The sequence below is a fragment of the Abramis brama genome (assembly GCF_963993115.1).
Source record: "Abramis brama genome assembly, chromosome: 9".
NCBI classification, from domain to species: Eukaryota; Metazoa; Chordata; class Actinopteri; order Cypriniformes; family Leuciscidae; genus Abramis; species Abramis brama.
This window is the reverse complement of record NC_139971.1, coordinates 15,932,865-15,960,067: the sequence shown is the minus strand read 5'-3', so window position 1 is coordinate 15,960,067 and position 27,203 is coordinate 15,932,865. Positions and strand designations below refer to the sequence as shown.

General features: G+C 40.7%; 1 protein-coding gene across 4 annotated transcripts in view; it reads right to left on the bottom strand.

Moving 5' to 3' along the window:
* Positions 1-27,203, bottom strand: part of def8 (differentially expressed in FDCP 8 homolog) — a 117,504-nt gene that overhangs the window by 43,305 nt on the left and 46,996 nt on the right. For all 4 annotated transcript variants that reach the window (XM_084123921.1, XM_084123922.1, XM_084123924.1 and 1 more), the window contains one exon: positions 13,350-13,447. In XM_084123921.1, the coding sequence (XP_083980047.1) occupies positions 13,350-13,447 (98 nt within the window). The remainder of the gene's footprint in view (positions 1-13,349; positions 13,448-27,203) is intronic.

Sequence of the window (27,203 nt, the reverse complement as noted above, 5' to 3'; positions counted from 1 at the left end):
ACCACAATGATTCCCTCTTGTGGAATATTTTTCCTTGTGTGGTTTGTAAAAATGTATGGTTTGCAAAAATGTGAACTGCTGCGTCTGTGTAGATGAGAGAAGCATAGTGTATGCGCGTTGTGCACACGCTACATTATGGCCAAGCATGCGCCCTTAAAATAGCATCTGAACGCCACTGAAAATGCGCCACTGACTTTAGACTAGGTTTTTCCTGGTTTGTGGCGGAATTGTTTTCTGGAACTGCAAAATAGCACCAGGGAACGTTTGCGCCGGAACACGCCTCCTCTTTTCGCTGAACCGCCCCCGGAGCGCAAGTTCATTCCCTGATTTACCGACGTGCGTCTGTGGAGGGAAAAGTCCGCTGTGCGTCAGGTGCAAAATAGGAATGATACATACGCACGGTGTACAAAGTCAATTGCGCTGGGTGCAAGATAGGGCCCTATAACTGTAATAATAGGGCCAAAAACAGCAGAAACATTCTTCTATATATACAGAAGAATGTATCACCAGCCACTGTGGCTAGTGGTTTTCCAAAGTTACTAGCCACTCAGCATTTTCACTGGCCACAATTTTGACATCGATACCATAGGGGAAAACTGCCATATAGATATTTTTTATATTATCTCATAATTTGGAAGCCGGTATATTAGGCTACTGTCACGTTAAGACTTGATACATGGACCCATTATACTGTTTTATCTAGCCAATAGGACAATACTTCTCTTTATGTGCACGCACTTTGGGTGTGAGCACAAAATCTGCGGGAATGAGTAAAATTATGCTGAATACGCGCAATCCCACGGCAAAATTCAAGCCCCGTAACACCAACATCCGGGGGAAATGAAATGAGTAAGTATGGGGTGAAATGAGTGAGTGGGTTTGTGTGTCAGCTCACTGTCGGAGAGATTAGAGAGCGAGAACGCGCAGCTGGTATTGTGTCTCCTGCAGAAGAGTTTCAGATATATACTTAGTATCGTATTGGAAAATCTATATTTTTGATCAACCCGCCAAAGTGCCTGGTAGGAGTGGGTTGGCGGGTGTTAATGTCAAGCCCTGTATATATAGCTCAAATTTAGAACAACATCGGGGTAAGTAAATTATAATAGAATTTAAATGTTTGGGTGAATTATTTGAAGTCAAGTTATTGTCATTCCACTACATGTAGAGACACACAAAGGAGTGAAATGCTGTGCCTCAGAGGACCACGGTGTTACATATATAAACATATATAATAGAGATGCACCAATTGCAATATTTTGTACGTTTTCGCTAGAAGTACGAACTTTTGTCAATACCGATTTTATTTCTAAGAACTATAATTGACAGCATATACAAAAAAAAACTTTTCTTTAATGCAAAACTTTATTTTCATAAAAAAAGTAAAAAGTCATTAATAAAATAAGAACAAATAGCATATAACAGCACAGATAAATAAAATAGAATAAAGAGAAATATGAAATAAACACAGCTATACGTTTTTCAGGTGGGTCTAACAGTAGGTTCGTATTCAGGTAAGAAATCCAACAGAAAATAATGTAATCCCGTGAGAAGACCTCATCGACATGACAGCCATTGGCACAGATCTTCAGCAAAAACCACAAGAACCAGACAAGTCCTCTGTACAGACTCTTATGGACAGCTTCATCTAATGCCAAGTTCACACTGAACGATTTTAGGCCCGATTTTTGCACACCAACAGGTTTTGTGAGATCGCGACAAATGCCAAAATCACAGGCAAATCGGTGCTCGTGAACGCGAGTGACAATCACGCAGTGTGAATGATCAAAGACGCGATCTGAGAGAATCTCTGACGAATTAAAACAAAACTAGAAAGAAACTAGAGGTATTTCGCATTTCATGGAAATGAAATTGCATACAGAGAGGCCTTAAAAGCTGCTAGATCTGCTTATTTTTCAAACTTATTAGAAGAAAATAAACAAAACCCTAGGTATTTATTTGAAACAGTGGAACGAACGAAAAATAAAGCTTCAAGCCCAGACGTTTCCATGCAGCATAGCAGTAATGACTTTATGAACTTCTTCACTTATAAGATTGATAATATCAGGGAGAAAATCGTAACTATGCAACCGTCTACTACAGTATCACATCAGGCATTGCATTGTACAGTAGTCTCCTTAAGGAAAAATTTGATTCATTCATTGCTATAGGAGAGGAAGAATTTTCTAAACTTGTTAAATCATCTAAATCGACAACATGTATGTTAGACCCTATACCGACTAAGCTACTGAAAGAGATGTTTCCAGAGGTCATAGATCCTCTTCTTAATATCATTTTGTAATGAAGTTCAACAGTTATGGGAAGAAGGAGGCGGGAACCGGCGAACATTCAATATATTTTAATGACAAAAATAAACCAAATACAAAATGAAAGTAAAGTAAAGGCCAGCAGCCCCTCACGGACGACTGCTGGCCACACAAAACAGAAACAAAACACAACATAAAATCAGGCCTGTCCTCTCTCGCCCTTCACTGTCGTCGCTCCTCCTTTATGCTTCCGCTCCTCCGTGAGAGATTCGAGACTGGTGCGTCTCGCAGGTGTCACTCATCAGAGTAATCACGCCACCGGCCTCATGCCGCTCTCTCACGGCCCTCGGCCTCGTCCTGCTCGCCACATACCCCCATCGCCCCTCGCAGGCCGGGGGGTACCCACGAGACTGCGCTCTACTCCCCCCCCCTCCCCCTCCTCCGGGGAGACCGAACACGGCGGCTGCGGTACCTGGGGGTATGGACAGACGAGGCGAGAGAAAAGGAGACGGAAGCATGAGGAGCGACAGAGACGAGAGAGGGGAGAGAGGAAAAAAAAATTAAAAAATAATAATTATTAGTCCGGTTCCCACAACGCGCTGCCATCTGGCCCTACACCAGCTGGGCGATCTTCTCCGCGGTGCCTGGCGGTGGCGCTGGATAGCCCTCGGTGGACGGCACGAGACTCCTCCGCCGCCTGTTGGACGGCGACGGCTCCTCCGGATACGGGCAGACGGCAGGAATCCCCCGTTCCCTGCTCCTCCCCATCATGGCGGACGACAGCAGGCTCCGGCCCACGGCGAACGGCGGCGACTCCTCCTCTCCCTCACGGACGGCAGCCGTCCCTCCAGCACCCAGGCGGCCAGCAGCGAGCTCGACCGTCCCCCCGGCAACTCACTCCAGCGCACCGCCTCGAGTGTCCATGGCGACGGACTCTGCTCACCATGCTCGATGGCACCGCGGATTCCCCACAGCGGCGAGGGCTCTTTGACAGCGCGTTCCTCCTTCCTCCCGGGTTTCGGCACCAGTGTAATGAAGTTCAACAGTTATGGGAAGAAGGAGGCGGGAACCGGCGAACATTCAATATATTTTAATGACAAAAATAAACCAAATACAAAATGAAAGTAAAGGCCAGCAGCCCCTCACGGACGACTGCTGGCCACACAAAACAGAAACAAAACACAACATAAAATCAGGCCTGTCCTCTCTCGCCCTTCACTGTCGTCGCTCCTCCTTTACGCTTCCGCTCCTCCGTGAGAGATTCGAGACCGGTGCGTCTCGCAGGTGTCACTCATCAGAGTAATCACGCCACCGGCCTCATGCCGCTCTCTCACGGCCCTCGGCCTCGTCCTGCTCGCCACACATTTATTCATCTTTGTCATTAGGATACGTACCAAAAACTTTTAAGCTGGCTATGATTAAACCGCTTGTTAAAAAAACACAACTTGATCCTACAGAATTAGTCAATTACAGGCCGATCTCAAATCTACCTTTTCTGTCAAAGATACTAGAAAAGGCAGCATCTTCACAACTATGTTCCTTTTTAGAAAGAATTGCTATCTGCGAGGATTTTCAATCAGGATTTAGACCGTACCATAGTACTGAGACAGCTCTCATTAGAGTCACCAATGATTTGCTCTTATCATCCGATCGTGGTTGTATCTCGCTATTAGTGTTACTCAATCTTAGTTCTGCATTTGACACTATCGACCCCAACATTCTTTTAAATAGACTCGGAAATTATGTTGGCATTAGTGGAATTGCATTAGCATGGTTTAAATCATACTTATCTGACAGTTATCAGTTTGTAGCAGTAAATTAAGAGATGTCTTATCGATCAAAAGTTCAGTATGGTGTACCACAAGGCTCAGTAATAGGACCGTTGTTGTTCACTCTGTACATGCTACCCTTGGGAGATATCATTAGGAAGCATGGCATTAGTTTTCACTATGCTGATGATACGCAGCTCTATATTTCTTCACACCCTGACGAAACTTACCTGATAGCTGATATAAAAAACTGGATGACTAGCAATTTCCTACTACTTAATTCTGAAAAAACAGAGATTCTAATTACTGGACAAAAAACGTCCTCACGTAATAACCTAGAATACTGTCTAACACTTGATGGCTGCTCTGTCAAGTCCCCGTCGTCGGTTAGGAACCTGGGTGTGCTCTTTGATACCAATCTTTCATTTGAAAGTCACGTGTCTAGTCTCTGTAAAACCGCATTTTTTCATCTTAAAAATATATCTAAATTACGTCATATGCTCTCAATGAAAAATGCAGAACAATTAGTTAATGCGTTCATGACATCAAGGCTAGATTATTGTAATGCTATTATGAGTGGTTGCCCTGCACGCTTGATAAACAAACTACAGCTGGTCCAAAATGCAGCAGCTCGAGTTCTTACCAGAACCAGGAAGTATGACCATATTAGCCCGGTTCCGTCAACACTGCATTGGCTCCCTGTTAAACATCGTATACATTTTAAAATATTGCTGATTACTTACGAAGCACTAAATGGTTTAGCTCCCCAGTACTTGAGCAAGCTCTTAACGCATTATAGTCCTTCACGTCTATTGTGATCTCAAAATTCCGGCCAGTTGATAATACCTAGAATATCAAAATCGACTGCTGGCGGTAGATCATTTTCCTATTTAGCACCAAAACTTTGGAACAATCCTCCTAACATTGTCCAGGAAGCAGACAAAATCTGTCAGTTCAAATCTAGACTAAAAACACATATCTTTGGCCTAGCATACACATAACACATTATAGACTTCTATAATTCAATATTAGGCTGTATAGATTAGGTCAGCCGGAACTGAGAACACTCCCCATAAATCCTGATGGCGTCTACGCTAATATTAGTCTCTCTGTTTTGTAAGGAGAATTATACCCAGTGTGATTTGCCACATGCTGTTGACCGCTGTCTTTGAAAAATCCTGATTTGGGAAACTGTTTGTTTGCTGCCCAAATGTAAGTGGGGTTATATCATGTTTTGTTTTTTGAATATCTTTGATTTAGTTGGAGACCTGTTTCTTTTAAATAGATTGTTTGTTTATGGATGAGGAGGTGATTTGTTGTATTTCTTTTTCTTGTAGAGGATTTTTGTGCTATTATGGTACTACTGGATTACTTACCAGAGGACCTATTTCATTGATTCCCTTTGGAGGCAGAAATGCCATTAGCCAAGGAAGGACATCTATGTGACCACTTAAACACTACAGACAAGTCTGGTCTCATCCTGAGGAAATTGACTTTTGACATCCCGCTTATCTATCACTAACTCATTCTCCAGTATCATCTTATGATCACCTACGGTTGCTATTTGGGACCTTGCTTCCTCTCCAACAACCGTTTAGCAGCTTCTGTTTCATAGTCGTCGTTTAAGAAAGCTTGAAGAAGTTTGCTTGAACTGGTTCCACGTTAAGATGAATCGTCGTTCTGCTAGCCACCAATCAATAGCTGTTCCCTTTAAAACTGAGGTGAGAGAAGCTAAAATCTCATAATCAGTAAGAGGTCTAAGAGCAAGATAATCTTCACAATATTCAATAAATGAAATGGGGTCATTTTCTTCATCAGAGCCGAACTGTGGGAATTCAACTCTAACAGAAGGACGATATTGAGAAACATGACCACTATCTGGGTTGGCAGGTATAGGAGGCTGAATTTGAGCACTGAAAGGTCTGTGGTGTGGTAAGGTAGGAGTAAACATTGGAGGCACAATAGGAGTAGATCTAAAGGGAACTTGAGATTTTAATTTGGCATCAATTTGCAAATCTCTCCTCTTCAAACAATCCACTACTGACTTGCCCAAATGCTGAATACTCAACTCAAGAATGTTTTTGACTCTTTCACACTCTCGTTCTATTTTATAGTTTAATCTCTCCTCCAAAAAACGGCACTGATCATTAAACTCTGCATTTAGGCAGCATAAACTCACTTTTTGTACACAGTCATGAAGGTCTTCTTCCAGGGTTGTAATACGACGGGTTATCTCATCCATTGACTGAGCCGAGAATTGAGTATCAAGTACATCAGGAGGTGGTGGTGGAGGAAGTGAAACGTCCAGTGGGGCCTCAGAGTCGTTATCCTCTTCGGAGTTGATGTACAGTTCACTAAAAGTAGTAATGAGCTCTCGTACAGGATGTGGATCTCTTCGTGTAACAAAAGGTCCAGCAGTGAAATCTGGATTGGGCTCACACTCATCCTCAATAACATCTGAAGAGACTGACATTTTACAGTATAATTTCCAAAATAAAATGTGCAAAATATTCTTGAAATTCTTAACTTGCAAAGAGTCCCTGTTCGGGCACCACTCGAACACTCAACTGTCCCAGCTGCTTAGAACTGATAAGTTACAAAAATAATAAAAGGGGGGGATCATATTTGCAAAATACCCATGGAAGGATATAATGTATTTCAAGAAATCAAACAAAGAATAATGGAAAAAAAAAAAGCCAAAAGATCATAAACTCTTTTCAAACATATATTGAGGCATAGACAATATTTACATAAGCACATGCCAAACAATCACCAGCCAAGAAAACTGTCCCAAATAGCAACCATAGGTGATCATAAGATGATACTGGAGAATGAGTTAGTGATAGATAAGCGGGATGTCAAAAGTCAATTTCCTCGGGATGAGACCAGACTTGTCTGTAGTGTTTAAGTGGTCACATAGATGTCCTTCCTTGGCTAATGGCATTTCTGCCTCCAAAGGGAATCAATGAAATAGGTCCTCTGGTAAGTAATCCAGTAGTACCATAATAGCACAAAAATCCTATTTGGGCAGCAAACAAACAGTTTCCCAAATCAGGATTTTTCAAAGACAGCGGTCAACAGCATGTGGCAAATCACACTGGGTATCATTCTCCTTCTGCTACTTCCCCTTTTAAATCTCCACATGGAGTGCTACTAGTGACCCCTAGTGGCTAGGATGAACATAGCCCCCAGAAAAAGATAGTCTGCCTTGTAACAGGCTGTGACTGTTACAGTTTATCCGAGGTTTACCGCTGTCCGCCGGATCCAGGCTATATCCAGATCTGATGAAGGGCCTGAGCCTGGACACGATGACAACGCAGTCCTGAAGTGTCAACCAGTCCCTCCCCTGTGAAGGCCTCCTACTACATGCCTGCGCACATATATATTCAAATGCGCATACCTTTGGCCTGAACACGTAATGCGCATGTGCGTTTGCACGGGTTTGCGTTTTTGAGGTTTGCGCAGAGATAACGGATAATCGTCTGCACCTTCGAAACCTATTTCAGGGAGTGCGTTCTCGAGACACCAGGCACTTTTTTGTGCGGATGGGCGGCCGGAGCGCGTTAAGGGTTTTCCTGTTAGAATGCTGTTGTCACACGTAGGAGGCAGCACAATCCTAGCAACCTGCGTACCTTTCTGGTTTCTTCTAGTACTTTATTCTCTTTTCCCATCGGTCTCTGGAATTGCCAGTCCTCTGTAAATAAAGCTGATTTCATTACATCTAATTCTAGTCATTCAGGTCTCAGCCTATTGGCCCTGACTGAGACCTGGACCAGACCAGAGGACACTGCCACACCTGCTGCCCTCTCCACTAACTTCACTTTCTCACACACCCCTCGACTGACCGGAAGGGGTGGTACTGGTCTTCTCATCTCAAACGATTTAAAATTTTATCCTTTACCACCTCATTTGAATCGCATTCAGTTACCATCACTAGGCCTATTAAAATCCATTTTGTAGTATCGTCCACCAGGTCAACTTGGCAGTTTCTTGGAGGAGCTTGATGTGCTACTCTCATAGGGCTGTGCGATATAGCAAAAAATATTATCACAATATAATGTTTCATTGTTCAATGTATTGTTCGGTATCGATAATTATTGACATTTTTTACAACCGTTTTTTTTATTTATCCACATTATTAAGGCAAACAACAAATTGTATTCGTTTTAGCAGTCAAAAACAAAATAAAATGTAAACAAAAATATCTTCTTTATGTCTTATATTTTGTGCGCCCGCGCACTGAAGCGTTTTTTTTAATTATTTTTAGTTCAAAGTTACTATCAGATTTAAAGAAACTCTTGAACTTAAATAAAATGTTACAAAATGTGTGCAATGTTAAAGTGTAAATGTAGAACAATCAAGGCAAACTTTGAGGTATCAACATCTGAAATAAGTAGGGGTGTAATGGTTCACAAAATTCACGGTTCGGTTCAATTTGATACACAGTGGTGTCACGGTTGGGTATGTTTTCGATACAGCAAAAAGAAAGAAATGCCAGAGAAATTTCCTTGATTTAAATAAGAAAAGAAAAAATGTATTAAAAGAAAAAATATTTTTAAATAAGTGTGAGTTTTCTTACATATTGAAACGTTATAAATGGGGGTAATCTTTGAAGGATGAACAAATAATGTTTTGGTCATCACATTAAAAAATAACATTTAAATTTGACAATATTTGAGTTTTGAAGTGCTGGAAAAAGATGTGACATACTTGAGAGCATTTTACTATTCCTGCCAAACTTCCATGGTTACAGATAGTGTTACTACATTAAATCTGTGGTGAATGTTGCTGATCTGTGGACTTAAAGCCTATAACTAGTTCATTCATGGCACAATGTTTCTCCTGGTTTCCACGTTAGCGGTGTTTGATCCGTTTGAAATTTTAATGTTTCTCACTAGATCTCACAGCAACACCAAATAAATTTTCCTCTTCGGCCCCCCTACAGGTTGGAAGCGGAATTGTCCATTACCACTGTCGTAAACAAGGGGATAATCCAGCACCCGGAAAGCGTACCTTCCCTGGGGGCCGCCATTGGTTAGCAAGCCATCACCTGCTGTTAGCATTCCATTGACTCCCATTCATTTTGGCGTCACTTTGACAGCGAATAACTTTACATCTGAGGCGTTTAAAGACTCTATTTGTCCATTGTTTATTTCTAAAGACACACGACAATGTATAAAAGGCTCCATTACCTTGTATCTTACGTTATGGCCCCGTAGAGGCAGTTTTTGTAAAAATAGGCTAACGATTGTGTCATAACCACGCAACTCTCTGTCGCACAGTAGAGAAATTATCGTATAGACAGGAGGAGAAGCTCGCAGCCAATCAGGGGGACGTGGAGGTATAAAGTCCGATAAAATCAAGGGAGAAGCCTATAGAGACTCATAAAGTTGCTCCTGCTCCTAGCTCATGGACAGATCCTACTCACGCTCTCCGTCTCTGCAAGATTCGGAAGGGAATGATTCAGATTTCTCTTGGCACAGCTACTAGAAGACTTACAACTGTCAGACAGGTTGCTCACGTCACATCTATGTCGTCAAGCTCAGTTTGAGGCTGCGCAGTACGCTCAGCCATCAGGAAGTGAGTGTTTCTAATTGACTTCACTTTTCTCCATTGAAGTCTATGGGGTCGCTGTGTCCATTTCTTATACTGTCTATTGTCGTAAATAATTTATTTCTGTCGCACGCACGCTCACTGTTTATCCAGCACCGGCTTTGGAATGAATGATGTCCACAGACAAGGTAGAGTATGTTGCATGATTTTCTGAAAGTATGATATATTGCGACATCAGAAACAAAGAAAAACAAAATAATGACTATTGTAACGCTTGCCATAAAGCAAGTCAAATTTGTAGTTTCTCATGTCTCATTCGAACTACAGAAACGCTACCCGATCTGGCAAACTTGCATAGTGCGGTATAGGGCCGCAAAGCGAATGCAGAAGTGCCTTTCACCGCTACGACTTGATGAACCACTGAAACAATTTTGGAAACATTATTTTAAGGTAAAAAAATATTCTTTAGTGTTGCTTTAAGGTTACTTCAGTTGCAAATTCAAATTCTTTCTTTACTGGATCTCTTAGCGCTGTGTAGTAACAGTGTCGCTTGATCAAGATCAGCTCGCGCCGCACAGACAATGGTCCAAACTGAGCATGAAGCACAAAATAATGAGTAGGCTGGCGCAGTTTTCGTTCCGCTTTCATTACGTTTGCCTTTTGATGTTGGGCAACGTTGTGGTGGTCGCGCCATCTTTAACTTCGCAGTCCACTTACGAATCACAGTCGAATGGAACGCACCTTTAGTCAGCATGATGTGGAGTACGCAGTTCATGGTTGCATAGCAATGACAGAAGCCACGGGAGCGCAAGCGCATTGGAAAGGAGGAGACAGCTTTATGTGAGCTAGACGCGATATGTGAACGGCCCCTAAGATCTACGGGCAATACGCACGCATTTTAATGAAAATATCGAGTGCTATATCGAACATTTTTTATATCGTTACCGGCAATGGTGTACCGTCGATAAATACCGATACCGTTTTATCGCCCAGCCCTATACTCTCATCCTTCTCTGAGGATGGTACTCCTCTCGCAGTTCTTGGAGACTTCAACATCCACCTAGAAAAGCCTCAGGCTGCTGATTTCCACACTCTGCTTGCCTCATTCGACCTCAAACGAGCATCTACTGCAGCTACTCACAAATCAGGTAACCAATTAGACCTTATTTACACGCGCTACTGCTCCACTGACCATACACTGGTCACTCTGCTGCACACCTCAGATCACTTCCTCCTCACTATCAACCTCAACCTGCCTCAGAACACAACACACACTCCTCCACAGGTCACCTTTCGCCGAAAACTACGCTCACTCTCACCCTCTCCGCCTAACCTCTTTGGTCTCATCCACACTTCCTCCACCTGATCAGCTCTCAACACTAGATACTAACAGTGCAACTGATACTCTTTTCTCCACTTTAACATCCTGCTTGGACAACTTCTGCCCCCTTTCCTCCAGGCCAGCCCGCACCACCCCCTCTGGCCCTTGGTTATCTGATGTTCTCCGCGAACATCATTCTAAACTCAGGGGTGCAGAGAGGAAGTGGCGCAAATCGAAAAGATCTTACTAACCTTGGTCTTTATCAATCCCTCCTCTATTCCTTCTCTGCTAATATCTCTACTGCTAAAATGACTTACTATAACAACAAAAATTTTGACTCTTGCATGCTTTTCAAAACCTTCACCTCTCTTCTCAACCCTCCTCCTCCTTCATCAACCCTAACAGCTGACGATTTTGCCACATTCTTCATAAATAAAACAACCACCATCAGCGGCCAATTTACCAAACCACAAACTGACACACGCATCTTACCAGCTAACACACACATTCTACCCTCAGTCTCTCTGCTTTCAGAGGCAGAAGTCTCCAAATTCCTCATTTCCAATCGCCATACTACCTGTCCGCTTGATCCTATTCCCACTAATCTACTTCAAGTAATTACTTCCTCAGTTGTACCCGCACTCACACACATCATAAACACCTCTCTTCACACAGCATTTAAGCAGGCTTGGGTAACCCCACTGCTTAAGAAACCCACTCTAAATCCAGCACATCTGAAAATTACAGACCAGTATCCCTTCTTCCATTCGTCACAAAAACACTTGAACGAGTTGTTTTCAACCAGATCTCTTCCTTTCTTAAACAGAACAACCTCCTGGACAACAACCAGTCAGTTTCAAAAGTGGACACTCAACTGAGACTGCCCTGCTCTCAGTAATTGAAGCTCTGAGACTGGCAAGAGCAGCTTCCAAATCCTCAGTTCTCATCCTGCTGGATCTGTCTGCTGCCTTTGACACAGTTAACCACCAGATCCTCCTGTCAATTTTAAAGACGAAGGGCATCTCGGGAACCGCACTACAATGGTTCAAGTCCTTCAGGGTGTCGTGGAGGGGTGAGATGTCCAAGACCCAACATCTAGCTACTGGGGTGCCTCAGGGCTCAGTGCTTGGACCACTTCTCTTCTCCATCTACATGACATCACTAGGATCTGTGATTCAGAAACATGGATTCTTTTCCTATCACTACTACGCTGATGACACACAACTCTCATTCCAGCCTGATGATCCGATGGTTGCTGCTCGTATCTCAGCCTGCCTGACAGACATTTCTGGCTGGATGAAGGACCACCACCTTCAACTAAACCTTGCGAAGACAGAGTTGCTTGTGGTCCCGGCCAACCCAACACTACACCACAACTTCTCCATTCAGCTAGGTTCGTCATCCATAACTCCATCAAGGTCAGCCAGGAACATTGGAGTTGTGATTGATGATCAATTGAACTTTACAGACCACATTGCTAGGACTGCCAGGTCCTCCAGATTTGCCTTATACAACATTACGAGGAACAGGCCCTTCCTATCAGAGCATGCTACACAACTCCTTGTCCAAACACTTGTTCTATCCAGACTGGATTATTGTAATGCTCTCCTGGCAGGTCTTCCAGCTTGCACTATCAAACCTCTGCAACTGATCCAAAATGCTGCAGCTAGAGTAGTCTTTAACGAGCCGAAGAGAGCACACGTCACTCCACTCCTCACGAAATTGCACTGGTTGCCAGTTGCCGCTCACATCAAATCCAAGTCACTGACTTTTGCCTACAAAACAACCACTGTCTCTGCTACTACCTACTAAACTCATTTACTCAGTACAACTCAAAATCAGTACAACCTTACTAAACTCATTATTTCAGACTTACCTGCCATCCAGAAACTTGTGCTCTGCAAGTGAACGCCGTCTTGTGGTGCCATCTCAAAGAGGCACAAAATCTCTTTCTCTAACCTTTACCTGGTCTGTTCCATGCTGATGGAATGACCTGCCCAACTCAACCAGAGCTGCTGAGTCCGTGGCCCTTTTCAAGAAACGGCTGAAGACGCATCTTTTTCGGCAACACTTAATCCATTAATAATAACACTTTATCTTCTATTCTATATCTATTATCTTTATTTTAAAAAATAAAATAAAAAAAGTACACGTACTGTGTTAGATTAAACTGGGATGGGTTATAGCACTTGCATATTGCTGTCCTTTTGTTAGTTTAACTGCTTCTATTGTTCTCATTTGTAAGTCGCTTTGGATAAAAGCGTCTGCTAAATGAATAAATGCAAATGTAAATGTGTACATATCATTTGCTAATATTAAATAGTTTTATGTATATATCAGCATTATAATGGCCATCCGCAGCATATAGATACTGGTAAGCCTATCTGCAAACACTATCAGTCAGGTCCTGCTAAAGCACAATTAAAAGCAATAAGTGCTTACCACAGGTCGAGAGAAGTGGTCTTCAGCCAAGCCCAGATCCATTGCACGGTCTGAACTCTGAGTTTTGGATTCAGAGGAAAAGATCTCCGACCTCACCTCTGTGGACACAGGATATTGATTCAGATCACACACTGATCTTTCCTCTGAGCAAGAGCTCCTGTTTACAACGGTGTGCAAAATAACATAAATAAATACTTGTACAAAAAATAATGATTTGAGCTATTTGAGTTAAATTATTTTAAAATGTACCTGTATATTATCTTTGTCATGTCTTTCCTTCTTAGCAATAAGAACGACTGACGACTTGAATTAAAATAAAATGAACTATTTTACAAGTTTCTGAACAGTATTACATGAGGATCATTCAGTGCATATTGAATAATTCACTCAATTCTAACAAAGCATTAAAGGAAAATTAGGTAAAACTTTACTTAGCCAAAGTTAAAATGCATTATAATATTTGCAGATTCCTTGTTACATCTGAAATTGGTTGTTTGTCATGTGTTTTAATGCATTATACTTTCTAAAGTTGTGTTCAATTAATAGATGCATAGCATATTATAATATTCCATATAATATAAACTGATCAGTTTCATCTCCTCAGCATCCCAGATAGCTTAGAAGAACTTGATATTGCGACAGAAACTTTTCACTCTCTCTTTTCCAACACTTTAGACACAGTTGCTCCTTTGCGCTTAAAGAAGATTAAAGAAAATAGTCCAACGCTGTGGTACAACAAGCACACTCGGACCCTTAAGAGAGCGGCCAGAAAAATGGAGCGCAACTGGAAGAAAACAAAACTAAAGTTTTTTCACATACATGGAAAGAGAGCACGATTGCGTACAGAGAGGCCTTAAAAGCTGCTAGATCTGCTTATTTTTCAACCCTATTAGAATAAAATAAACAAAACCCTAGGTATTTATTTGAAACAGTGGCTAAATTAACGAACAATAAAGCTTCAACCCCAGACGTTTCCAAGCAGCACAGCAGTAATGACTTTATGAACTTCTTTACTTACAAGATTGATAATATCAGGGAGAAAATTATAACTATGCAACCGTCTACTACAGTATCGCATAAGGCAGTGCATTGTAGTCTTCTTGAGGAAAATTTGTATTCATTCATTGCTATAGGAGAGGAAGAATTTTCTAAACTCAATAAATCATCTAAATCGACAACATGTATGTTAGACCCTATACAGACTAAGCTATTGAAAGAGATGCTTCCAGAGGTCATAGATCCTCTTCTTAATTTCATTTACTCATCTTTGTCATAAGGATACGTACCAAAAACTTTTAAGATGGCTATGATTAAACCGCTTGTTAAAAAAACGCAACTTGATCCTACAGAATTAGTCAATTACAGACCGATCTCGAATCTACTTTTTTCTGTCAAAGATACTAGAAAAGGCAGTATCTTCACAACTATGTTCCTTTTTTAGAAAGAAATGGTATCTGCAAGGATTTCAGTCAGGATTTAGACCGTACCATAGTACTGAGACAGCTCTCATTAGAGTCACAAATGATTTGCTCTTATCATCCGATCGTGGTTGTATCTCTCTATTAGTGTTACTCGATCTTAGTGCAGCAATTTATACTATTGACCACAACATTCTTTTAAATAGACTCGAAAATTATGTTGGCATTAGTGGAATTTCATTAGCATGGTTTAAATCATACTTATCTGACCGTTATCAGTTTGTAACAGTAAATGAAAAGATGTATTATCGATCAAGAGTTCAGTATGACGTACCACAAGGCTCAGTACTAGGACCGTTGCTGTTCACTCTGTACATGCTACCCTTAAGAGATATCATTAGGAAGCATGGCATTAGTTTTCACTATTATGCTGATGATACGCAGCTCTATATTTCTTGACGTCCAGAAGAAACTTACCAATTAAAAAAATTAACAGAGATTCTAATTATTGGACAAAATACATCCTCACGTAATAACCTAGAATATTGTCTAACACTTGATGGCTGCTCTGTCAAGTCTTCGTCGTCGGTTAGGAACCCGGGTTTGCTCTTTGATACCAATCTTTCATCTTTCATTTGAAAGTCACATGTCTAGTATCTGTAAAACTGCATTTTTCCATCTTAAAAATATATCTAAATTACTTCATATGCTCTCAATGACAAATGTGGAACAATTAGTTAATGCGTTCATGAAATCAAGGCTGGATTACTGTAATGGGTGGTTGCCCTGCACACTTAATAAACAAACTACAGCTGGTCCAAAACGCAGCAGCTTATCAGAACCAGGAAGTATGACCATATTAGCCCGGTTCTGTCAACACAGCATGGGCTCCCTATTAAACATCGTATAAATTTTTAAATATTGCTGATTACTTACAAAGCACTAAATGGTTTAGCTCCCCAGTACTTGAGTGAGCTCTTAATGCATTATAGTCCTTCACGTCTATTATCTCAAAATTCCGGCCAGTTGATAATACCTAGAATATCAAAATTGACTGCTGGCGGTAGATCCTTTTCCTATTTAGCACCAAAACTTGGAACAGTCTTCCTAACATTGTCCGGGAAGCAGATACACTCTGTCAGTTCAAATCTAGACTAAAAACACATCTCTTTGACCTAGCATTCACATAACACATTATAGACTTATATAATTCAATGTTAGGCTACATAGATTAGGTCAGCCGGAACCGGGAACACTTCCCATAAATCCTGATGTACTTGTTACATAATAAGAAGTATGGCGTCTACACTAATATTAGTCTCTCTGTTTATCTTGAGGTCTGCCGGATATAGGCCGTATCAAGATCTGATGAAGGACCTGCGCCTGGACGACAACACATTCCTGAACTGTCAACTTGTCCTTTCCCTGTGAAGGCCTCCTTCCCTTCCCTTTACCTCTGTACAGGTAAAACGTTGTCGGGATAATTCCGGTTCACGTGGCTACACGGAAGTGATAAATTCTGTATTATAAATTTTTAAGGCCAGACAAGTAGTTTGTTGAGGGTTGGTTTGTAAAGAAGGACTACACGCCTGCGCACATATATTCAAACGAGCATACCTATAGACTAAACACATAATACACATGTGCATGCCGTCAGCGTTGTCACAGGTTCACGTTTTTGAAGTTTGCGCAGAGATAATTATTTTATTTTTTTAAGGCTTGTACCTTGGAACCGATTTCATGGTTTGCATTCTCGAGCCACCAGGCAACTGCTTTGTGCAAATGAGCGGCTGGAGCGTATTAAGGGTTTTCTGTTAGAACGGTGTCGTGTAAGCGGCCACTAAGTTTATAACTAATGATCGTTGCGACAGAAGTGAATCAATCAAAACTAACTTTAGCTGGACAATAACTTTATTCTAGAGCTGCTGTAAAGCCAAAACAATCCCTGTTACTTTAATTTCTTGTCATCACTGTAAAGCTGTTTTGAAACAATATGTATTGTTAAAAGCGCTATATGAATGAAGGTGACTTGACTTGTTGGTTCCAGAATTATTTTTTCCATTCATTTCACCCATAGGAATTAAAAAAAAAAAAAAGTCTTTGTTAAAGAGTTATAGACAATGAACCAAGCCAACCAGCTAAAAGGGTAATCACAAAATTACAAACTTTGATTTCAAGCAAAAAAGTATTTGAAAATCGAAAAAAGGTACAAAGGTGTAAGTATTGTGCCAGTATACGGTAATACGATACAGTATATCACGATAATGAACATGCACGATATTGTTATCGTGGGCACTCCAAAATACCGTGAATAATCATTTATTACTACTTACTCTTTTTTTTTTTTTTTTTACTCTTACTATTTTTAGAATGCATTTTAAGAATACTTTTACCATCAACAATTTTAAATGCACAACACCGCTGTATGCTGCGTCAAAGAGGCATGCGCACTCTTGTTTAAACAAACCCAACATGGATGAGCAGAGCATGGCGGAATGAGTGAAGGAGACATGCTGAATGAAAATGCAGACTCTCTGATATCAGATGGCGCTGACGGAATAGCAGAAATGCAGCCGTTACCCCAGTAACCCCGTAAACAAAGCAGCTACATTGCTTTCTGTTTCTGAACAGTAAATGTTTTAAACCGTTATTCAGATTTTTGTATTTGCAATGTTGTTCATCGCAGCACTTAAATACTTAAAGACTTTTATATTTTTTAAGATTTTTATATTTTAATCTGTACAACAACATACCCTAGATATTGATTGAAAATGTTGTGATTCTTTATTATTGTTCGGTAACACATTAAGGTTCCATTAGTTAACATTAGTCAATTCATTAGTTAACATCAAATCAAATCACTTTTATTGTTAAATCAATAACAGCATGTGCCGTGGGGAGTGACATTCTTGAAAGCGAGCTCCAGACAGTGCAGAAACATACTTGTAGACAACAATATATAAATGTAAATGCACAATATACAATTAGATATGCTCAATATACTGTACATAGATTACAATTAGACATACTTTATAGATAACCGTACAAATTATACATAATATATACACAATATACACAATAAATATAAGAAAAGTACAGATTATACATAAAATACACTTAAAAAAAACACACAAGTACACATAATGCAGTATAGATGTGAATTGGATCGGGATTGGTGATAGCAGATAGATTATTGTATTAAAGTGCAATGTGTGCTACAGTAGAGTCCAGTATGTTGAACTGTGGTGTTGGAGTTAAAGGGTAACTCTCGCCAAAATTGAACCTAGGCTCTTTTTGTTAATCTACCCGAGTCAAACTTTCGTGTAAAAGCATAATTAGAATGGAAACGCCACTTTTAAGTTTGACCGTATTTTCCTTTTAGGTCAAAATGCCTTTTGAATGGGAGTGTATGAGGCACTTCTATGATAGCATCAAAATCGCTATTTTTAAAACACTAAGAAGGCTCGACACAACAACAAACTGTGCTCGAAGCTCTACACATGAACTTGAGCATTGACTACATTGTTTGTGTACACAAAGTTTACTAAAAAGAAAGGTTTTGTATGACTCACTTTATCAGTTAGTGTTTCAGGTGGCTGGAATTTTGTCAGTCAAAAGTAGTTGATCTCTGAATGCAACGTAACATGAGGAGAGTAAAGATGGAAAGCTCCTAAAGCTTGTTTCCATATAAATTCACGGATAATTTTTTATCTAAGTTATCATGCTTTTTATTGAAATTACAAGTTCATGACATTTCCTCATATGGAGTCAGTTCATTACGTTGCATTCGGAGATCGACTACTTTTGACTGACAAAATTCCAGTCACCGGAAACACTAACTAATAAAGTGAGTCGTACAAAACCTTTCTTTTTAGTAAAGTTTATGTACACAAACAATGTAGTCAATGCTCAGGTTCATGTATAGAGCCCCTGGTGATACTTCAAGCACAGTTTTATGTTGTGTCGAGCCTTCTTAGTGTTTTAAAAAATAGCGATTTTGATGCTATCATAGAAGTGCCCCATGTACTTCATTTCAAAAGGCATTTTGACCTAAAACGAAAATACGGTCAATCTTAAAAGTGGGGTTTCCATTCTAATTATGCTTTAACACGAAAGTCTTGGGTAGATTAACAAAAAGAGCCTAGGTTCAATTTTGGCGAGAGTTACCCTTTAAAGTGCAGGGCATGGCACAGAATATAGTGGGGGCATGCTGTGTAAAGGTGTATCAGTTCTGGCTGTTCAGTAGCCTGATATCCTGAGGAAAAAAGCTGTCTCTCAGTCGGCTTGTGTGGGATTGGATGCTGCGAAGATGTATGCCTGAGGGCAGCAGAGCGAGCAGTCTGTGGGATGGGTGGCTGGAGTCACTAATGATCCTCTGGGCTTTCCTCATACACCGCCTGGTGTAGATGTTCTGGAGGGATGGAAGATCACCTCCTAGAATGTGGCGGGAAAAAAAACTCGCCAGGCATTTACAAAACCAGGCAGTAATGCAGCCAGTCAGGACACTCAACAGTGCAGGTGTAAAATGATCTGAAATGATTGGAATGGGGTTCATTCCAAACTTCCTCAGCAGTCTCAGGAAGAATAGGCATTGATGTACCTTCTTCAGCATTGCATGTGTGTGAGCAGACCATGTGAGATCCTGAGTGATATGAACACAGAGGAACTTAAAGCTGTTTGTTTACCCGCTCCACAGGTGTCCTGTCGATGGTGATGGGGATGTGTTCTTTGCTCTGTCTCCTGAAATCCACCACCAGCTCCTTGGTCTTGTCGATGTCGAGTGAGGTGGTTCCCTGGCAGAGTGCGCACCTCCTCTCTCCTCTCATCGTTGTCAGTGATCAGGCCAACCACTGTTGTGTCATCAGCGAATTTGAAGATGACGTTGGAGCTGTGTGTAGCTGCACAGTCTTGTGTGTACATGGAGTACATGAGTGGGCTAAGAACGCAGTGCTGAGGAGCACCAGTTATATGTTATTGCCCATTCTGATCACCTGACGTCTACCTGACAGGAAGTCCAAGATCCAAATGCACAGAGATCTGCTCAGGCCCAGAGCTTGGAGCTTCGCAACGAGCTTGGCAGGTACTATGGTATTGAATGCTGAACTGTAGTCCACAAACAGCATTCTCACATTATTTTACAGGTGGGAAAGAGCAGTGTGAAGGGTGAAGATAATAGCATCATCAGTGGGTAAACGGTAAACATAAACTTAATGACTCTAAAATGGAGAGTGACTCACAGAGTCGCAAGACGACGTAAAGTACATGCATCTGATGAGTTTTATCGAGTTGATGTCAATAGCGCGCGCTCTCTGTAGGCATATTCATATTTTGCCGCTATGTGGAAAAAATCCAGCAAAATGCGCCGGCACGTTTGTCGACCCCAGAGGATTAACTTTAGCTTAACCATAAATTTTGATTATGTATCACTGACATCAAGACGTCGATGTGTCCATGCAGGAGTCCCAGTCCATGCAGGAGGAACAGCGTTTGGCACTGCGTCGCTTTTCAGCGTGAGCTGTGTGGAGAAGCCCATTTCCACCTCTATTGCGTTGGAGAAGCAATCCCGCGTAAAATTCAGGTTGCACACTTGAGCTCCACTGGCGCCTAATTTCCAAGTCTGCTGGAAAGCTATGCAGTCCAGGAGTGCTGTTAAAACCAGCAACACTACACCTACGTACCCTCCTGACCACTGTACTAAATACAGATAAATCTACGCTAACTTGAAGCTATCCTAACTGATGCAATACTATGCGTGGTAGCTCGTACCAAGGGAGGGCGTGGTGAGCTCGTACCAAGGGAGGGCGTGGTGAGCTGGAACCTGCTTACGTCACGTAGTACCGCTTACGTCACACAGCACCGCAAACATCCAATAGGAAAATTCAACTGCAGTAGCCACCGTTCAACCTGAAGAGGGCAGCACTCAGACGTTTTTATACAATATATTGTAGAATTAAAACACTTTATACCCAAATGTCAAAAAAGTGAATCAATGAACAGCACTAATAAAGCCCCATTCTTGGAGATCATTAACTAAAAAAAGTTGGTTTAGGGTTTAGTTACCCTTTAAAGGGACAATGTGTAGTTTTTTTTAGGTATTTTATTATATAAAATCAATATTTTTATTCTTAAATATGTCCTCAATGGTGTACAAATACCTCTGCCAATGATCTGACTTATCCTCGTTAACGAAGAATTTATTATCTTTATATACATGGGTAGGTCCACGGAGGCTTCCATGTAGTTCCGCCATCTTGAAAAACTATAATAGCAGAGAGGAACAAAAAGTACTAGGCCAACGCGTTTCCACAACGCGTTTTCGTTCAGAGCCAGCGTCACGTGACTGAAACCAGCAGAAACGGAGGAGCAGAGCAGTGAGAGGCGCTTGTCACTGCCCCGGCAAGTTTAAAAGGCTGCACTGTACGGTTAGCCACAGGATGAGTCCTCGTCGTCGAAAAAGTCAAAATTAAACCGTAAAAATGAAACGTGACCGGAGATTACAAAAAACAAGGGTTAATGTCGGGATAGCTTTTTCCAGGTGGAAAGAGCTAATGCAGGAGAAAGCTTTCAAAAGAGACGCTGAAGTTGCCTGCTTTCTTCTCGACAGGTAAGTCAATGTTACGGTCTTAATTACAAGCTTTTTTTCATTGCTTGATTGTGTACTTTATTATATAGACAGACAGTAGAACTCGATGAAGTGCTATTAAAAGACAACCTGTCATAGCTTTATGGTACGTAACGGCTACTGTAGATGCAACACGCATTTGAAAAAGCGAGGCGCTGGAGAGCACTATTCATTTGAATGCAAAATACAATTTCACCACTAGATGGGAGAAATTCCTACACATTGTCCCTTTAAGCTATTGCTCATTGTTAATGTTAAGTGATACCTACTGTTGTTTATAATTCTACTGTTCTTTAATCTGTTTGAAACATTTGTTTACTTCATATATTTTTTTGATTGTTGCTTTATTGTATTTATATGTTCAGTTATTTTTGTTATAAGAAAAAAGTTATTAAACCTGTCATTGTCACAGATTCTTAGTTTCATTATCATGGACTTTTAGTTTATTTATACCAGTTTCCTGTCTTCATTTGTTCAGTTTTCCCACCACTCTTTAGTTGTCATGTTAATTCATTACATTAGCACAGGTGTTTATCAATATTTCATTCATTTGGCTTGTACTTAAGTTGCAGTCTTTTCAGTGTTCTGTGGTCCATTCTCATTAATGCATGAGTTGAATTATGTCTGTATTTGTTGATTACCTTCTGAGTTTATTATTAAAGACTTTTAACCTCTTCTCTTCGTAATCGACTGCTTTTACTTTTTTTTTTATAACTTTGCGTGACAGTTATAATATGACAACACTTTTTTTGCAACTTATTTCAATATCGTGATTATACCGTATACCATGATAAAAGCTCCAGCTATTATTGCAACATAAATTTTTATACTGTCACATTAGTTGCAAGACAGTGTACTTCTCGGCTTTAGTGAGGAAAAGAACTACAATCCAAAGAAAAATTTGGATGCTTTTGCAAAAAGCATAATCGAATTAAAAATATTGGAGAAATATGAAACTACTCATTTAAAAGGTTGATTATATAAATCAAGTGCTTTGGCCAACGTGTGACTCCCCAGGTCCTACTAGCCCCGCTCTGTGTGTGCATCGAACCTGGGTCCGCATATGTTACAGCACCCTTTAGTCTTACAGAATCTTGCAAGTGCTTTGGCCAAAGACACACAAAGCATCATCCCATTTTCATCAATTTGTCTTTCCATGAAGCAATATCAGTGTTGCAAAAGCACATTTCTGTTTTGTGTGATGAACTGTCACAGAAAAGGGAGTTGTATTCTGCTCTGACCAGTGATTTACAGTACTGCAGCTGACGGCATGTGATTTTTCTGCTTCTCTTGACGAGTCTTGTTTTTATAATGGCTTCTGGTAGCTTTGGCTGCCTTTGGGAATACTTGGCTTAATCAGTTGTGTGGTCTTTCCTCTGTTCAGAATTTTAAAATCATAACTTCTGAGGCCTTCCACTAATTTCTTAAGTGCATATTGAATCATTCACTCAGTTCTAACAAAGCATTATTAAAAAAATATATTCTTACAGCTGAACAACATAATATCAAGTTTCAGTTATTATTATTTAAAAAAAAGATTATAAATTATATTATTATTTAGGGATGCAACAAAATGAAAATTCTTGGCCGAAGCCGAATTTCAAATGCAGTTTTTCAAAAAATTTCCATTTATCAAAATATTTTTTACTATTTTGTCTTGCTTTTCGGGGCAGTTGTGCTCTAATGGTTAGAGAGACTGCAGGTATTGAGAATCAAGCAGAGGTGCCCTTGAGCAAGGCACCTAACCCCCAATCGCTCCCCGGGTGCTGCAGTGAATGGCTGTCCACTTCCTCACTGCTCCGGTATGTTCACTACTAACTGCTCCTAATGTGTGTGCACTAACTTGGATGGGTTAAAGGCAGAGGACAAATTATCAGAGTATGGGTTGCCATACTTGGCCTTTACATCACTTCACTTCACACTTCACTTTCACAGAAAAAAATCAATTACAAAACTACAATTTAAAAATATTAATTTAAAACTGAATATTTTTTTTAACATTCCAGCAGACATTATACCAAAGCACAATATAACAAAATTAGTCAAAAATATTTTTTTATTTGGCCATCCTTTTTTAGCCCCCTTCTTGAATAGCCTATATTAGTCCTATAACTGACTGCTGAAAGAATGTAACATACTCTGTACGCCTACAACAAAAAAGTGCATTAAAAAGTTCATTGAAAAGTGGATGAACTTTTCAGTGGATTTAGTGCAAAAAAGTGGATGAACCCACAACAAATGAATAATCGTCCTAGACAGGAAAAGTGGCAGGTTCTTCTTTATGAAACGTTGCTTCTCTGTTTTCTCACATGAAAGTTGGTTCCTCTTCTCATCGGTGACATGAGATGCAGCGCTAAACAGTCGGTGCCTGACTGTGCATGGAGCAGACAAGTACTTAGGACCGGAATTGTTAAATATTTAAATATTGCAGGTTTTTTTTGACAGTTGTTCATTTCAAAACAATGATGCCTCAGAGATAATGAAATGGTTCAGCCACAGATGGAGTGGGTGTGCTGGGACTGGGAGGAGGAACTTTCCTTTTCTTTTTCAGAAACTTTAAAATGATTCCACACTGCTGACATGTTAGCTGCATTTATAAAGCATGCGCGTCTCTCACTCTACGCTGGTTGCTATATGAACGTGTCATCAAAAGCATCATTGTTCTGTCAAATTTATTTTCCTATTTTCGGCCGAATCATTTCGGTTCCCGAACATTCAGTGCATCCCTAATATTATTACGATTTTATATAGATTATTATTACTCTAATGAATTTATCAAAATCTTAAAGCTTCAGCTATTTAAATAGTCCATTACAATGTACAAAACAATCAAAATTAAGTATTCCAGAGAATAAGAATTAGTACACCAATATCATAGAGAGCCAAAGTACTGTGTGTATACGTATATAAGAGCTCTTCCTCAAAAGTATGAATGTTTTACTTTATAAGTATATAAAAGTATATAGTGTGAGCAGAAATATGTGAACTGCACGCAGTGTGTAATGATGTACATGCTATCATGTTTTATTTCCCCAAATAAATATGATACACAAAAACCACAAGCAATTTCAACTGGTTCCACAAGATTTAAATCAAATATTATTACATTATTAAAATAACTGTTTTCTATTTTAATATATTTTAAAATGTAATTTATTCCTGTGATGGCAAAGCTGAATTTTCAGTATCATTACTCCAGTCTTCAGTGTCACATGATCCTTCAGAAATCATTCTAATAAACTGATTTTGTGCTCAAGAAACATTTATTATTACTATTAACAACGTTGAAAACAGCTGTGCTGCTTAACATTTTTGTGGAAATGGTGATACTTTTTCATGATTCTTTGATGAATAGAAAGGTCAATGAACAGCATTTATTTGCATTTATTAAATGTATTTATTGCATTTATTTGTTACATGTCAGCTGCAGGTGCCATCATGTACCAACTGATGGCAGCCTAGTCCCTCACTGCTTCCATAGACTCTGTTATTCCCAGACTTCATTTCCCAGAACCCTCTGCTCATTATTAGTTTATCTGTTTCAGCTGTGTCTTGTTTCATTTGATCATCACCCTGTCTATTTAAATGCCTTTTGCCTTCATTCAGTATGAAATCTTGTTTGTTTGAGTTCACGCTCTCTGTCAGCATTTTGAACAGTTCCTGGTTTCTTTATATTTTCATGAGTTTTGGATTTCTTTTTCCCATCTGCCTCAGTGGATTGTATTTGTGTTTGGACTGATTACATGTGCTTGACCCTCTGCCTGGTATGGACTATGACCTTGGATTATATTTGTTAATAAACTGTGTTTGGATTCTCACTCTCTCTGCTGAATGCTGTCTTACCACCACAACCAAATCATTACAGAAGACTTCATCATCATGAATCCAGCAGTTGAACTAGTCCGTATGCGTCAAGGTAACCGCACACTCAAAGAACATACAAATTTTCCTGGACATAGCAGTTTCTTCTGATCTACCGGACTATGCTCTCAGACTTTTTCTGTCACGGGCAAGGATAAGCTAATTCATGATGCAACTCGAAGGTTGTTCATTGAGTTTCTGGACAATGTGTTGTTGTTGAGCGGGTCCTAGTTTACTGTGGCAGATGGTGATGTTTCGCTTAAACATTTTTTTGAGAGGGGGCTACGTGAGGCAAGCTCCGATGGCCACGGAGCTTGGCCAGCACTTTCCATCCGTGCCCACTCTAATGCTGAAAACCTCAGTGCTTACAACGTTCGCCAGAGCTGTCATGTCAGAGCCACCAGTAGCCATTGCAGTCACGTCAGAGCCGCCAACCACCAGCACAACCTTGCCTGAGTCTTCAGTGGTCAAGATCAGCAACCCAAAGCCTCCAGTTGTGAAAGAAGAAACCTTTCAGTCTTCACCCATCACGGACACCATCCCTGTGTTCCTGGGTGTCGTTGACGCAGCGATTGAGGATGCAAAGGCTTCCTATCCACGTTGGGGCTTGATATCCAAGTTGGCAGATCTACCTCTGAGAACGGTCAGAACAGCCGGCTTATCAAAGAATATTTCTATATATTTCGAATATCGAATATTTCTACTATATCGAATATTTCTACTGACGCTTCTCTAATCCCAGAGTTCATCCTGTCTTCCTCTGTGCTTTCAGTGATGGCAGTGGCACTGTGGTGTGTTTGGTCGACGTTCATCAAAATGTCTTTGAATAAGATGGCTGCACATAATTCAGAGCATGTTCCAGTATATAAGTCTGTTCCTGAGCCTTTCCTAGTTTGCAGATCTGTTCCTGAGCCTGAGGCTGTGTCTGAGCCTATTCGAGTCCATGAGTCTGTTCCTGAACCAGTCCTAGTCTGCAAATGTGTTGCTGTGTCTTTTCCTGAGCTAGTCTGCAGATCTGTTCCTGAGGCTGTTTCTGCACCTGTTCGAGTCCATGAGTCTTTTCCTGAACCAGTCCTAGTCTGCAGATCTTTTCCTGATTCTGTTCCTGAGCCTGATGCTGTTTCTGAGCCTGTTCTAGTCTACAGATATGTTCTGGAGCCTGTTCAAATCTATGAAACCGTTCCGAAGTCTATTCCTGAGCCTTTTCTAGTCTACAGATCTGTACTTGTTTTTGAGTTTGTATGCCGTATCAGCTTTGAGAAGTCTGTCTGGCCCTGGTTTGCTGCTGATCCACCTTGGGGGTTTCTGGTCCCATCTGCCTGGCTCTGGTGTTTGTCGGCTCTGCCCTGGAGACCCTCTGTCCAGCCTCAGCCTGCTCCGCCCTGGTTGCCTGTCCTGCCACAGTCTTCAGGCCCTCTTCCTCTCCATGGTCCTGGCCCACCTTCCCGCCCCCGGATCTGCCTCCGCTCCACCTCCCACCTGTGTTGGGAGCGTCTGGAAGCCGCTCCTTTGAGGGGAGCTATGTTACATCTGTCAGCTGCAGGTGCCATCATGTACCAACTGATGGCAGCCTAGTCCCTCACTGTTTCCACAGACTCTGTTATTCCTGGACTTCATTTCCCAGAACCCTCTGCTCAGTTTGTTTCAGCTGTGTCTTGTTTCATTTGATCATCACCCTGTCTATTTAAATGCCTTTTACCTTCATTCAGTATGAAGTCTTGTTTGATTGTTTGTTTTGGTTCACACTCTGTCAGCATTTTGAGCAGTTCCTGGTTTCTTTATATTTTCATGAGTTTTGGATTTCTTGTTCCCAGCTGCCTCAGTGGATTGTATTTGTGTTCAGACTGATTAGTCAAGTCATCTTCATTTATATAGCGCTTTTAACAATGTAGATTGTTCCAAAGCAGCTTTACAGTGATAATAGGAAATTAAATTAACAGATTGTTTTGGATT